Source organism: Pimephales promelas, chromosome 3, assembly GCF_988280905.1.
Source record: "Pimephales promelas chromosome 3, fPimPro1.hap1.1, whole genome shotgun sequence".
Taxonomy (NCBI): domain Eukaryota; kingdom Metazoa; phylum Chordata; class Actinopteri; order Cypriniformes; family Leuciscidae; genus Pimephales; species Pimephales promelas.
This window is the reverse complement of record NC_142771.1, coordinates 18,675,486-18,691,728: the sequence shown is the minus strand read 5'-3', so window position 1 is coordinate 18,691,728 and position 16,243 is coordinate 18,675,486. Positions and strand designations below refer to the sequence as shown.

The window sequence follows — 16,243 nt, the reverse complement described above, 5'->3', positions numbered from 1 at the left end:
AAATTAGAACTGTAAACAGTTACAAAGGTTCTGTGGATCTCAGAATCCATAAAGAAAATATCCCCATCATATTTCAATCCAAAAAAAAAAAAAAAATAGAAAAATAATGAAGTATATTTTAGGACCTATTTTATAAGTATATTTATTTATTTATTTTTTAATTTTACTTTAATACAGTAACAAAAAATATGAAAAAAAAGACTAAAAATAATTTCTTTTGATTGGAGGTAGTAACGTATGACCAGGATATTTTCTTGATAAGCTTTGTAAGATTTTCTCTTATCTCTTAAGATTTTACCCTTTCACTCTCTCTGAAGATTTGTTGACATTCATTGAACGCCTACATATCAGAGCTCATCTTAATGATGTCTAAATGCATACATTCTTAACTACTAAATAGACATGCTAAAGCATATTTTATTAAAAAAAAAAAACCCCAGCCTTCAAAATACCTGAAACATCAGTTGTCAAGATGAAATGCCACTACAATGAACAGCTGATGAGAGACTCTCTTAGTGTCTCTTTCGTTTTATCTGTAAATGCTGAATTAAGAAACTCATCCACAGCTCTGTAAAATCATCATGGAGTGAAACACATATGTTTGATAGTCTGTCCAAAAGACAAAATATTATAATGAATGTTCAAAATGACCATTTTCTGTTCTGACAGAGCTAAAAATATATTCTTACACATTTGATGAATAGTCATCAATATAGTTTTATAGAAATTAGAGGAAACATACCAAAAGGTAATTGCTATAACGTGAAACAAAATGATCACAAGTGCCAAGTGGAGTGTGTCCTCAGGTCAAAAGGACGCAAATCACATTGGAGAAAGTCCACTATAGTGGACGAAAAGTTGTCCATTTCATTCTTGCATCATGATTTTTTTAAATCTCTGTGCCGATCAAAAACAAATATTTTACCGGGTGGATGGCACGAGCTGTTTCTTGAAAAGCTACTTCTCTCTGAAACGCTTTAATGTCCAAGTCTCTGATGATAGGAACAAAGGCACACCATTCTTTTGTTTTTCTTTCTTTTTTGCTGTGCATGTCCCCCATTCACAGAGAGGTGGCGGTAGGGTCTGGGAGGGCGCCGCCACTCAAATAACCACCCACACCATGTCCCGGTGTCTGGCAGGGGGCGGCACTTTGAGCCAAACAGCCAGTGACGGGGGAAACAGACAGGCCACGGAATAAGAGGTCCATTGAAGGGAGGAGGGGCTTGAGGAGACTGACAGGGCAGAAGGCGGAGCCACCGTGAGGCGTGAAATTCACCTTGTTTGGGTCAGGGCAGGAAGGCTGAAGAGGCGCATTTCCATGACAGGCAAGGCTGAAAAGAATCGACGTTTTGAAAATGGTTAATATTAGGATCGATTGATCAAATGATTGGTTTAATGAAATTAACTGCATGATAAGCAGATTGATTAACAGGGTTTTTAAAATCCAATTTAAGGCTTTTTTTTTTTAACTGCAAAAGTAAACAATACCGATGAACTGGGTAGAGTCATATCTATAGTAACATCCAAACAATAACATGATTTAAACAACTACAGTAACAGGTAATAATACAAGTTTTGATGAAAACAAAAAATTTTATAAAATGATAGACCTCACATTTCAGCCTTTAAAATGTTTTTTTTTTAAATGCAAAGTAGAAATAATTATATTTTAAATGATTAAAATATAAATCCTATCCTAATTGTTTAAATTTTTGGAATCAGCACATTAGCTTCTTTTCGATCCCCAGGCTGAATGGTATTGGAGTTTCACTCTCTGACAGTAGGTGGAGCTTATGGAACAGCAGAAATATAGGGGTAAACCCATACAGACTGTAAAAAATGTGGACAAAGCATCTGTGATATCACCCATAGACTTTCTGAAGAACAGTTTTGAAGCTGTTTATGGGGGGTATGGGCGGCGCCATATTGGAAAATACAAATGTTCAGAAAGGATACAGAGGTGGTATGTGTCAGATCATGGCCGAGATGTCAAATTCCACTCGGCGCAACCCGTTATCAGCTGTCAATCAAAGTTAACCGGCCTTATTTGTCATACATTTTATATCTAAATACGATCTAACGAGTTAGAAAAAAAAAAATCACCCCCTCACAGTTGTCAGGCACTCGGGACCTATCCAAAAATACAATAAAATTCCATGGGACCAACCTGTAAAAGCATGAATTTATACTGTGAAAACTGACATTTCAACATGGGGTCTATGGAAATTTGTTCCTTTTTGGGACCTGCCCCTAGCGGATTTTAGATGTATTGCAGTTTTTCGCACTTCCGGGTGGGCTTCATTTTTCAGATTAGAATGTTGCCGCTTGGGTAAACCCTATGCAGCTGCTTCAGAAATGCCCCGAATTTGCCCGTATGATATAAAAGAAGGTAAACAATGTTAACTCATCAACAGTAGATCAATAAGCAATCGCTTGTCATAAACTCACGATATTTACTGATTGTGTACTGCTCTGAAAACACGAGCCAGTAGAGTGCGCAACAGTAACGTATTTTAAAAGATTATTAAACCATATCGTGATTCAAGTTTTCAGTCCCCAAATTTTTCAGTCCCCCTCTCGAAATCATTACTTTTCTTTTACAGTTTAAGGTATTTATGAATTCTTATGGCTTTAAATTTGATATAACTGAGTTAAAGCCTTTAAGCACCCTGATTAAATAAATGTTCATTTAATATTCTACCCATATTAGGGGTTGAACAGACTAGTCTCTGATCATTCATGGCCTATAGAGGGCGCAACAGGATAAGGCAACTTTAAAGTCCACTTTTACGCTCCGTTTCAGTTCAAATTAAAAATAAATGCATACCCAGAAAGCCCTCCATAAGATATGTTTGATTATACCATCTGGATTCTCAAAATCAATCACGTGAATGCACGTTTTACACAGCTTATTATACAGGTAAGTTAATCGTTGTTCTAAACTGCTCTATTATGCACACACACAGACAGTAGCGTGCATATCATGTGAAGATTATGCACACACAATCATTCAGTAGCGCACAAATGTACCGTAAACTCTTCTGTGATTTATCAATAAAATAAATTCACATGCAATCGCTCTCTCTCTCACACTAAAACATCCAAATAAATGTAATGTTGTTACTTTGTTACTTTATCTATACCTGATTTAGAAAGAGAAATCTGTGAGAAATATAATGACCCAAAGACAAACAAACTAGCAAAAATAAGCTGTTATGTAGGAGCGCTGTGTCACATGCCATAGCTGTGAATCAATGAACGACTTTCATTACATAAATGTTGACATTAAAAAAAATCTAAAGTCGTTCAACCCCATACCCGTCCCAGATTATCAATTTCTGCCCTTAATTCAAGATAATGTCATTTACATTATTGTGGCAGACAGGAATATTGATTATCACCAACACTATTAATAACACTATATTAATGTGTTCAATTGATATGCCTAGTTCATGTTTTTGCTGAACTTACATGGCCTCTTCGGACACACGTACTCTCTCGCAGCCCTCTGGAGGTTCTCTCTGGAAGACATACGTCTTGTTGGGACGAGGAGATGAGGATGGCGGCTCAGACATACATAGAGGAGGAGAGGAAGGTGGACAGAGCGGCCCGCACACAATCATATCTAAACACAACACACACAGAGTCAGAGAAACAGAATAATCAGCTGAACAGATTTCAAAAATTAACAATTTTACACAGACTTACTGTCATGCATTGATAAAATATGAATGGCATAACTAAGAGCAAGTTTAGTTTGTGCTATTTTTTCTAATTGTTAGTCTATCAACACATACATTCTTGCCGTCTTGTACCAATTTCAAATGGAACATTAAAACGGCAAAAATAGACCAACTGATATTGGATATAACATTTACTATATCACTACTGGACACATCGCTCGTTCAATCAACCAAAGAGAGTGACTGACCGGCATCTGTGATGGTGCAGGGAGAGTGTGATGGGGACATTTGGGCAGGAGAAGGGTCACTCTGTGAAGCGCTGCTGTACCTCTGAGCTGGGACGGGGGCTCTGTGACCATCTGGTACATCAAGGATCTAAAAACACACAGTGGTTACAGATGATTTTGAGCTGAAATTGTATGTCAGAAATACAAGTACATACAAACACACACTGACTTTATGCTGTTCCTTTGCTGTTTCAGACACAAAGACTCCCTCCAGCTCCAGGTTCAGTCCTTCCACACTCCGTCTCAGTCTGGGGGCCAATCGGCTGAGCGGAACGAGGGGCATCGTCTGTACACACACACAAAACAATCAAAGAGACCTATAAACCAAAATGTCACAACAGAAAAGCTACAAATTTTAAAGGGGTCATGACCTGGCTTTTTAAATTTTATTATCTTGTTGTCTGAGGTCGACTTATGACGTTCGCTTGGTTTTTACATTCAAAAACATAAAAATGAATAAGTAATAGGCTATTTTCTACCTTAGTTTTGAGCCTGTCTGAAAAACGCTGGGTTTTTATGGGCGTCTCGCACTTAAGTCTTGGAAGTAAACGCCCACTGCTGTGAGTGGAGAACAGTTTTGCATATTATAATGAGTTTCAACTCACTTGTTGATGCACTTGGGGGAAATTGTTTTGAAAATGATTCGACCCAGAGTCCGTGTGTTCATGTCATTCCTGTCGGATCCAATATAGACGGCACAGCACCGTTCTTTACTCTTAATCGGTCTGCAAATCCAGTCTTGTTTACAAAACAATCCTCAGTGAAATGAAGCGAACAGACGACAATGTTTTACCCTCATCAGCTGGAACGTCATTAAAAATAAAGTTTATCAATGCAACCCAATTGGAGTCCAGAGGAAGCTTATGCAGCCACTGACTTCTTCCACAACCAGGCACTGCACAATATTCTGTGTTGCTCTGTAGCTTGATCTGGTTTGTCATCACAAGGTAGGCCTATGTTATTTAGCTATGCGTGTAATGCGCGAATCGGTGGGCGGGGCTAAACCGGCCGTGTTGATGTAGGTGTTGATCTTCTTCTGTGGGGGTGGTGCTTTATCCTCTTTGACGTCATAGTTTCCCACTTTGAAAAACGAGTCGTTTGCTGAGGCTGGTGTCAATAAAAGCTTTTATTGGACTAACAAGGACGTTTTCAGTTCTGAAACTTATAGGATATTCTCATAATATGATGACCTCTCAGATGTCAAAAGCTCAAGGAAAATTTGATTTCTCAGTTCATCACCCCTTTTATGTGTTTTGGGTTCTGATGTGTATAAAATGTCTGGTCTTAGTTCTAAAATTAAGAATTGTATGATTCATTCAGTCATTTTATTTTATTGTTATTTTATAACAAATATATATATATATATATATTATATTGGTTATATCTTTTGGTTTTGTGGTTTGGCGTAACCTGAACACATGAGATTAACCTGTATATGCATGTAATATAATATACATGCATCTAATGCAAACAGATTTGTGCATATTCTCACCTCTATTTAAATGTTCTACTGTACAAAGAGAGCCACTGCTACATACAGTAACATAACCAGCTGTGTGTGTGTGTGTGTGTGTGTGTGTGTGTGTGTGTGTGTGTGTGTGTGTGTGTGTGTGTGTGTGTGTGTGTGCCATATCAATGGCTGTAGCTCACTGACACCATCTAAGTAAAGCTGCTCTTTTTTTAAATCTGTTGCTAGTGAGATGTGGGCCCATTTGAGAGGCTTAGCTCATAATCACAGCTCATAAACAAGCACAACCTTTATAAATGCCCTTGACTGTTCCGTTGATGTCACTAATGTGAACAAGCTTTACTTGATACATTCTGAAATTGTTCAGGTTTGTGCTCATGTTTACCTGTGTACTTCCAGGTGTGTGTGTTTGGCTGTTGTGCATGTGTTGGTGAGTGTGGTCACAGTCCATGGCAGGAGGTGCATGTCTGGAGCGTTTTTGTAAGGACTGGCGAAGTTTAGCAACCTGAGAGAAGAGAAACATGACGCATCAGATGTAAACTTATAACGAGGTGAAAGCTAACCTGCTAAAAATAAATAAATAAATGCAGCCTTGGTGAGCAGAACAGAAAGACTTTCCAAAAACATTTTACAAAAATCTTATCAACTTTAGAACGGTAATGTGTATTTCACTATTTCATTTTAAACTGCTTATATATTATTTAATCGTGTCATAATGATTATGGATATGGATCCAATATTTGGATACACTATTTTTTTCCTTTTTTTTTTTTTTTTTTTTTACAAATTTAAAAGTCTATCCCAGCTACCAATCCTTGGAATTAATAGATTGAAACAATTATACTGGCTCCAATAATAGTAACAATAATAATAAAAACATGAGATTTGAATGTAGGCCAATGGACAGTTCTTCTTTAAGTAGGCCTACTTTTAGTCTCAAATAGCAAACAACAATTTCCACCCAACATCAAGTACTTACCTCTCGAAGGTGTTCAGCGCTACCCCATGATGCCGAGCGCTTGTGACCACCTCTCCGCCCCCTTGTCTCCTCTACCCAGGAACTAGGAGTCTAAGAAAAGCGAGAAAGCCAGCATTCAATAAGTGTTTTAATTTTAAAGTTACTGATTTTCAAATACTCACACCAAAAATGGTTTCTCAGAGACATCACAAAAAAGCTTCAGCTCATTCAGGATAATCAAAACCTCCCTCCCTCCACTGAATATCATCTACCCTAAACACCCTGAGTCTTTGCACAAAGTATTCCAGACCTTTCCACTGAACACAAGACAGCTCATAACCCTCTTTTAACAGAGACAAACACAATGCAAAGCGATTCTGTTCTTTCATGCACCAGTTTGAGCGAAAGCATCCGTTCCTGAGTGGTGCACAACATTCACCAAGTGTTGACATGTTTTTCACAAATGGCACAAAGCTGCTTCCGCGCCTCACTAAGTGTATTTGAATATGGGACCTAATGTGTGAGACACCTGGAACAAACACATACGCCCAACACACAGCTGTGCGGAGATGTGCATGATAGAAACCACTGACTCCGCTGCACCACATTTCATAGATGTGGAAGAAAAAAACAAACGTGTTTGTCCTCAAGTGCACTCATACAGACAGACACGTACATACCGTCATGATATCCTAGATAGAAGTGCCCACCTAGTGCACACAAGCACACTGTATCGCCGAACACTGAACGATTTTCTCCAAGTTACCCAATCACTTAGCTCCATCTCAGAGCCTACCGTAACCCAAATAAAGTGTCGTCCTCCTATGTCAGGTCCCTCTCTTCCTGTGTCTGTCAGCGGTCACGAATATATTGTGGATGCTGCTAATGTAACAACACGCAGTTGGAGTAACCCATATTGAAACATGTCATCACCTCCGGCCCCCAGGGTGCGAGAGCAGAACCAAGCACGTCCGCTCAGTGGCTGGAGGTTTCACGTGGCTGAGCGGGGGCAGGGATGCGAGTCGATTTAAATTTAAATTCAGCTCTGATTCCTTTCTGCCTGGACACCGGCTTGTCTGCCAGCCCACACCAGGCTGCCGTGGCATTACGCCTATAAACGGACATTAAGTTCAAGGGTCTGTATGCACAGCACGCTAGATGCTGGCTAAAGTTTCAGAAGTCCCCGTCTGCACTCAAGTGGGCGTTCGGATCGGGGGTTGGACAGAGAGAGTGTCTTAAGACTGTATAATTGTTAACTGTTGCAGGTCCACTAGAAAGTGAGCTGCATTTGTTCGTCAATAAAGTGAATATTTGAAAGTAGGGTGTGCATCTGCTTGTGCATTGTGTGTGTGTGGCAGGGGTTGAGGGGGACGGTCACTATGAAGGTCATGTTAAACAAAACCTTTTTGTGGGTGACCGGTTATCACTGCAAGCATAGCAGATCACCTGCTGAGAGACACAGCCAGACTGGAAGCAGCATCTATGAAGGAAGCAACGACCATCCAAACAGACACTGATGCAAAGTGTCTTAGAAATACAAGTACATTTTTATATCTTTGTAGGATGGTTGCCAGGGTGTTGCTATGTAGTTTCAAAAACAAATGACTTCTATGAGACAGTTTTTTTTTTAATTGTCCAAAAAGATGGGTTATCTGTCATTTAATCTTGATCACAATTAATGCTTCTCTCAATTAATTAATCATAATTGTCAAAATATTTGCCCACTGGTTGTTCATCCTCCAAGTGTTTTTTTTTTTTTCCACACCACAAATGTTGAATCTTGCATTGGTAACAAGACTCCACAAGCTTGGGGTTGCCAGGTGTCAAGAGTTTAAATAAGCTTTTCTTTTAAGTAGATACAATTTCTTCCCAGTGTTTTACTTAATCTTCCCAAACTGACAACCATGTGTCACGTACTCTCTGATCTGATAACACTGCCAAACATGTCTGTTGGTGTTTGATCTCCATTGCAATATTCTGCTCAAACGAGTGTCAAAAAGCCTATTTGTGTTTGTTCACAAGGACGCTTGTGCTGTTTGCTGCAACTAAATCTCAGTGAGGAACTGTATTGGAAGTAATACTTAATTTTTTGTTAAAAAAAAAAATATTTGAAAAAAATGTGTTATTGTTTTAATAAAAAAATTATTAAACAAAATATTTTATGTGTGAATTTATTTGAATTATATAATTTGACTAAATATAATAAATCAGAAAACTAGAAGAGGTGAAAACCATGCATATGAATCTCTTGTGCTTACATGAAAGTGCAATAATTCTGATTAATTTTTTTTTCTGATTACTAATTGTGATTATAAATCATCTGTATTATCAGTTTAACCATTATCACGCAGCTCCATTTCACAGTATTATTTGCAGAATTTACAAAGAGAGAATTTCTTTCATATGTAAGCAAAATGGATATTATAATTAAAATAGACAAACATTAAGAGGTCTCATATGCTCACCAAGGCTGTGATTATTTGAACGAAAACAGTAACCTAAAAACAGTAATATTACATAATATTATTTCAAAATGTAATGTATTCCTATGATAGTATTTTCAGCATCATTATTTTCATACAATCCATCAGAAATATAATTCTAATGTTCTTCTAATGTCCTGATTTGATGCTCAAGAAACGTTTATTTAGTTGTGCTGCTTTCAATGATGAATAGGAAGTTAAAATAAACAGCTCTTAAAGTAACATAATAAAAGTTGTTACTGTCACTTTTGATGCCATTGGTATCAATGCTGAATAAAGGTATTCATTTATTTAAAAATGTATTAGTTACTATGTTACTGAGCCCAAACTTTTGATCATTAGATTATGTCCACATGAATCAAAATCTAATCAACTGACATGCAATCGGATTAGAATCAAACCATAACCAAATAAAAACAAAATGAACAGTCCCAGCAGAAAGACTTTCAACTTTTGTGTCTGACTAAAAAAGGCCAACCCCAGCAGGCATGTTGGAGCAGTGCTCCAGGAACCCATATGGAAACCATTTGGAAAAAAACAATATGGCTGCCGTTCCCAGTTGTGTTTTCCTAAACTCCTTCCATTACCAGCCGAACTCTTTCTCCCCAAAGCCAAGATCTTTCACTAACAACCCTGTCTGCTTTCTTATACAACCCCGCCATGCCACAGCCATTTAAGAAATACACTTTGCAAACAACAAAAGTGTTACAACTTCCACATACAGAATTATGAACACACTGTAAAAAAATATTGATGGTTTAACTTAAAAAGTAAGTAACCTGGTTGCCTTAAAATTTTAAGTTCATTGAACTGGAAAAAGTGAGTTAATACAATGAAGGAGATTAATTTAACCATCATAAACTCAAAATTATATGTTATCTGAACTAAATAAATTATTTAAGTTGATTTGACAAAAGAAAAAATGTTATGATAACAAATCTTGAAAATATTTTTTACAGTGAGTTGTTATCACATAGCGCAGATCTAACCAAGGGTCTGTTTTACTCCCCAGGGAGTAGTAAAGACTTCACTGCACATGGTCAGACAGGACCTTCTTTGTTTGTTATTAATATCACTGACTGGGTTAAAGGAATATTCCTCCTAAACCAAATAGTTCTCACCTGTGTGGCTTTGTCATTGACACAGGTAAGGGGCTGACACTCTGGTTCCCTAGGCCAACTGCCCTGCAGGTATGGTCCCACCAAAGTGTCCAGAGATAACGTGCGTCGCAAGGTTGGCTTCGGAGGGCGGCCCTTCGTCTTGCACTCGGCTACACAGACAGGACAGGGGACGCAGAATGAGAGAATGAAAACAGTGAGATGCGTTTCTTTTTTGAAATAAATAAAATTCAACAATTTAAAATAAAAAAGTACATTGCGTGAAATATTGTCTCCAACAATGCAACTTGCGGAGACTGACCCTCCATTTGCACTGTGAACAATAAGCTAGAAGTAAACTCCTTTTTAATTAATTTAATTGCACTGGCAATTGGAAAAGCTTTTTTAAAAAACAGAATAATTGTATTTTAAATGTATAAAAACTCATTTCAGTACTAGTTTAGCATTACGGTAATGAAAATCAGGTGAGAGATGCGCTTAATTTGCAGGAAAGCAAAAAGTCATTATGAAGGAGATGGTCTACTCATTTCTAAATCAGTCGATTGGACTGACAAAAGGTACAACATTTTAACAGAAAAAAACGGATTCACTAAAGCCTGAATGTCCATTGATAGCCAGAAAGGAGTATAAGATCAGCTAGCAGCTGTGCCACAGCTCTGACATTAAACGTGTTTCTGATGATGTTTGTTTGCGTTTAATAACCACTCCATTTCAACCACTTGTAACTCACACTGAGACACATTCCCAGCATGAAAGACTCATTATAAATAGACGCTGTTGTCGTAACGGATGCTGAACATCCTGGTGCTTGCTTCATCAACACACTGTAGACAAGGTTGTTCTTAAGCTCCTGCCCGAAATACTCCAGAGAATCATTTTCACATGTACACGGGATCGTTTTCTTCTGTGCATTGATCATGTCATAGAAACTAATAATGGTACACCTGATCTCCGAACTTGTCAGGTCCTTCCTTCATCCATTCACCTCTCCCCGCCTCGGGGTCTTTGGGAAACTTTTGATGGTGGAAGTTTACTCTTGGGTGTTAAACAAGGCATACTTGTCTTGCACAGAGTGTATTTTGTCATGGAGTTTGAGGGTGTGGAATAAAGCAGGTTGGGTGACTATGTGCAGAAGATTTTGACATGTAAGGTTAATCTGATATTTTGCAAGAATATATGTATAAGTGAATTTCACGAGAAATACATTTGCATAAATAAAACAAAACCTCTTTTTTTGCAAATCAAGTTTTTTTTTTTGCATATTAAGCACATTTCCACATTCTCATTACCGAAATGAGGTAATGTGTGTGGTGTTTGATAATATATATATATATATATATATATGTGTGTGTGTGTGTGTGTGTGTGTGTGTGTGTGTGTGTGTAACACTGGACACTAAGGCCTCATTAGTGAACATTAGTTAGTATATTAACTAACATGAACTAACAATGAGCAAAACATTTGCAACTAACAATGAGCATTTAACGTTACCTAAAATTAATAAATGTTGTAAAGTACTGTTCATTCTTAGTTCACTAAAGTAGTTAAAGGGATAGTTCACCCAAAAATGAAAATTCTGTCAGTATTAACTCACCCTCATGTTGTTCAAACCCTGTAAGACCTTCGTTCATCTTCAGAACACTAATTAAGATATTTTTGATGAAATCTGAGAGCTGGATCACTTGTCCATAGGCTTCTTGAGGGATTGAAAATTGCTGGGCTCAAAAAGTTTTTAAAGACATCGTTAAAACAACAACAAAGACATCGTCCAAGTGACTACAGTGGCTCAATCTTAACTTTATCAAGTGACGAGAACACTTTTTGCATGCAAAAACAAACATAAATAACGACTTTATTTCAGCTATTCACTTCCTTCTGTTTGAGCGTCTAGTCAGTTAAACTAGTGTAATTGCGTAGAGCTACACCACACATAGGCTCACTATTGGCCGACGCTGGTCATGTGTGTGATGCATGTGACGTAAAACAACTGATCATACGCCGTTAAACTAGTAACCTGACTTGAGGCCCAGAGAGAAGGAAATGAATATTTGAAATAAAGTCTTTTAAAGTCTTTTTTTTTTTTTGCGCACAAAAAGTGTTCTCGTCGCTTGATAAACTTAAGATTGAGCCACTGTAGTCACTTGGACGATTTTAACGATGTCTTTAATAACTTTTCGAGGTCGGCAAGTTTCAATCCCTCAAGAAGCCTATGGACAATTATGGAGGAATGATCCAGCTCTCAGATTTCATCAAATATATCTTAATTCATGTCCCGAAGATGAATGAAGGTCTTATAGGGTTGGAACAACATGAGGGTGAGTACATACTGACAGAATTTTCATTTTTGGGTGAACTATCCCTTTAAGTCATGAAACCTTATTGTAAGTATCACGCATATACATGTACATACTTATATATAGGGATTTGTGTTTAAACATGACTTGGACATGTTCTTGACAGGTTTCATGCGTTTGTGTTTTCTCGATGAGGCTGCACATGGATGAACATGACCAATGAGCTGCATAGTTTAAAATCAAACCCTTCAAGCACAGTGGGCAGGATACAAAAATACACATACTGGCATATGGACTAAATTTACGCCGAACATCCTAACACTATGAACCTCTGGCCACCGCTTGTGCTCCTTTGTGCACCCAAAGCATATAAACACATGCCATGATATTGTGCTAAATTCAGTGATGGTTTAAGAAGCTTAAGAACATATTTACTTTTTAAACAGATTACACATGAACAGACCAAGAAGAAAACAATCTGACCGCATATTCAGCACTGATTTTTTTTGGAAAAACTCCTGAAATTTTGCACCAAGGAATTCAAGCTAAGAAAATTATACTCAATATTGGTAGCTAAAAGAAATGCTAAGCAGCGCACATGACACAATAAACAAGAGCACAAATGCTAAGAGACCAGAGGGATTTGTTGTTTACCGCCTTGGTAACAATAAAACAAAAATTATTTTGGTCATTCTATCTCTCTCTGTAGATTGTTGTGTGGAAGACCTACTCCTCTCCACAAGGCATTGTGACGATCTGGTTGCACTCAGATATAAAAGACCCTTTGTGATTCACACATTGTCCTAAAACTAAAGACAAGACTTTCAAAGTATTCTCACCTAGTTGATGAAATGTTGATGTAAAATACCTGAGACAGCCTGACACCTACGAAAAATGTCACACTAAGACCAAAGTATGTTAGTATGTTTTCACTAAAAACATAGCACTTTTGTTCAATATAGCAGTTATGTCAATCATGTAAGACAAACATTGGTCTAACAATTGTTGCCAAACTGAACTACTTATCTAAAACTCATTTTGGTGGAAGATTATTTATCACATTGAAATCTAAAACCTATTTTTATTAAATACAAACAATGTACAAGACAAGTATACAACTTTGTCAATTAAATGATTGTAAAGTAACCATCATAAACTATGTAAATGCATGAATATTGTACAACACGTGTGTTATTATAGGCCAGGTTTAATATGAAACACTCATTTTTACACAACATGTAAGGAGTCCTTGCTCCGTCTCTCTAGCCAACAAGAGGGCCTGAAAAAAGTTTGAAGACTGATATATGATACTAAGGCTATTAAAATAGTTATATTTAGTAAAATGCTTGAGCAACACAAAACAATGTAAGAATCGTTTCCAAATCTGACATACAGGTGTGTAACAGCAGATCACAGGAATGTGACAGTTGCAATTTGTTTTTCCTGATGCTGACTGTTAGATATTTAAGGTGAAGAAAAACAGACCTCCTGAGAACTGGATAGACACACTGTTTATGCGCTGAACATGGCAAAAAACATTGATCAGAGTTTATAAAATATTGCAGGCAAGCAATAACATCTAAAATAGACATCAAAAAGTGTCTTGATACGACAGACCTGCTTTGTTTATTCAAGCCCATGCCATGCTTTGTGACCATCTTGGCCACAAAACATGTAGGGAATAAGGTGGGGGGTCGTTCAGTGCACTGAGAAACTTCTTGAACACCGTTGCACTGAAGCCAAAACCACAAGAACTCTGCAGATTTTCCATTCACATTATTATTGTTATCGTTATTTTTATAATTATTATAGGCCACCAACCAAAGGAGAAGGGCTTGAGTGGATATGACACTTGCGAATATTACTAAATAAACAAGATGATTTAAAAAGCGCTTTTGTGGGTGTTTTCTTTACCTGTTTTTGTGTCTTTGCAGCAGCGCGGTGCTGTTCGGTTCTGCAGCTGAAACGGTACCGTGGCTCGGAGGGGCTGCAGTCCTTGATTACCCACCCGGGTCACTCCACTCCGACACGACATTCCCACAGGAGCTTTATTGCTTTAAGAAGTCTTTCAAAAGTTCACGAATCTCGCAAACAACCGCGTTTACCCTAAGCTGATACTCCAGCAAAGGTTTTCGTCCAACTTAGCCGTCAAAAAATAAAAGTTTTATGGAAATATTTTAATTTAGCACACTCGCTAGCTAGTCAGCTAACGTTACTTTCTTTTGTGGTGATAGTGAAGTTTTTCTAAACTAATTACTTCAACAAAAGCCGTTATTGTTCTGTGTGAAAAAACACAAACTTGTATGCACCGTCCAAAACGGTTTATTCCACTTGGCCTACTAAACTTATAGTTGAGGAGCAGAACTACATTGTATGGGCTGCTGCCAATTCTTCTTCAATGCAAAATCTGACAACAGCCAACCTACACGCTCGTGTCGGGTTCAGAGCACTGCACAGCGTCTAAACACATGTTTCCATTGTGATTGGCTGCTGAAAAATACTACTCACACCTTATTGGTCGTTGGTAGCATCGATCTATTGGGGGTGGTTCTCAAAGTCGAATCTCCCCGCCCACTTCATTAAGATTCATATTTGTCAGAGTACCTCCAGCAGTGAGAGGAGAGTCTGCTCACTGCAGAGCCAATGGGTGGAGCTTGACGTCAAGTTCCTCTCTCTGGACGTAGTGGGTGGGGGGATAGACGCTTAAACCACACCCCAAATCCTACAATAACCCAATAATATCTAACTCCACCCATTAGGTCCACGAAGGTGGAGCTGGGCTAGGTCTAGCTCCACCCTTTACGTCCAGAGAGGAGCTGGACATAATTTGTGCTCTGCCGTGAGTAGCAAGTGTAAATAAATTATATTGTTGGTAAAATAAACAAAACAGACAAAAATAATGTGTGGTAGGTTAACAGATCTCATTGCTAACTGAAAGAAAATGGGTTTTATTGAAGCAAAAATAATTTTTGACGAGACATAAGCCTCTGGTTTCACAAATGAGTTTTAAATCTAGTCTAGTCCTAAACTAAAATGCATGTTTGAGCTGGTTTAACTGAAAGCAACTTGCACTGCCATATCTTAAAATATGTCAGTGTCATTGTTTTGTCTCGAGATGCACACCAGTAATGTTTTAAGGCATGTTTGGAAAAGCTACTTAAATGTCCTAAATGAACTAAAGCCTAATCCGGTTTAATCTAAGCTCTATCTGTGAAACCAGCTGGGGCCAGTTGCATAAACTGCTTAGACTAACGTAGTTTTAAAGGTTAGGCATCCGTTGTTTTTCTTCTTTTTTTTTCTTTAAGACTGTTCATAACTGTTTTAAGTCAATTAGGCAATATTACAAGGTAGACTGGTGTAATTTGATAGCCCACTAAAAAGTAAGACTGCCCCACATAATGGCTATGTTTATCCAACAGGCCCCTGACCTTAGGGTCTCAAGTGTTGTTAATTGGAATGTAAATATAGAGTGGTCGGTCGACCTATATAGTTGTTGTTGTTTGGGTTTTTTTTTTATGATAGATTGATTATTGATGTTTCTGATTGCTTTTAGAGGTAAAAGAACTGCAGCTGGTCAAAGATATTTTATTTCCATAATAATATCATATAGCGCGTTTTGCAGCATTTTGCAATGTAGCCAAATCACAAACATATCTGTTGAGTTCTTGAACGCTCAGAGGTGTTCAAGTTAGCAGTAAACAAAAGTGGATCGATAAAAACTAAGATGAATGACAACTTTTAACAGCCCATTCTCACCCCCAAGGCGTCACCTAACTGCCTTGGGAAGCATTTGGACATGCTTCAATATCTGACGCTTTAGGCGCCCTTTAGTGTCAGTAAGATGACGCCCTAGGATCGCGTGTACCCTACCCCCACCCCACACCTAAACCTAACCGCGTCTTCTAACTGACGCTTTCCTTTAGCGTCAGTTAGATGACGCCAGGATCGCGTC

At 38.0% G+C, this 16,243-nt stretch overlaps 1 protein-coding gene across 1 annotated transcript; it reads right to left on the bottom strand.

Moving 5' to 3' along the window:
• Positions 1–697: 697 nt before the first annotated feature.
• fam117aa (family with sequence similarity 117 member Aa) lies at positions 698–14,735 on the bottom strand. The gene is made up of 8 exons (XM_039687400.2): positions 14,206–14,735; positions 10,001–10,149; positions 6,418–6,507; positions 5,824–5,943; positions 4,140–4,256; positions 3,932–4,058; positions 3,472–3,625; positions 698–1,331 (listed from the first exon to the last, which is right to left on the bottom strand). Exons 1-8 carry the CDS (start codon positions 14,324–14,326, stop codon positions 1,061–1,063), a joined length of 1,149 nt encoding a protein of 382 aa, XP_039543334.2. The 5' UTR covers positions 14,327–14,735; the 3' UTR covers positions 698–1,060.
• Positions 14,736–16,243: the final 1,508 nt, after the last annotated feature.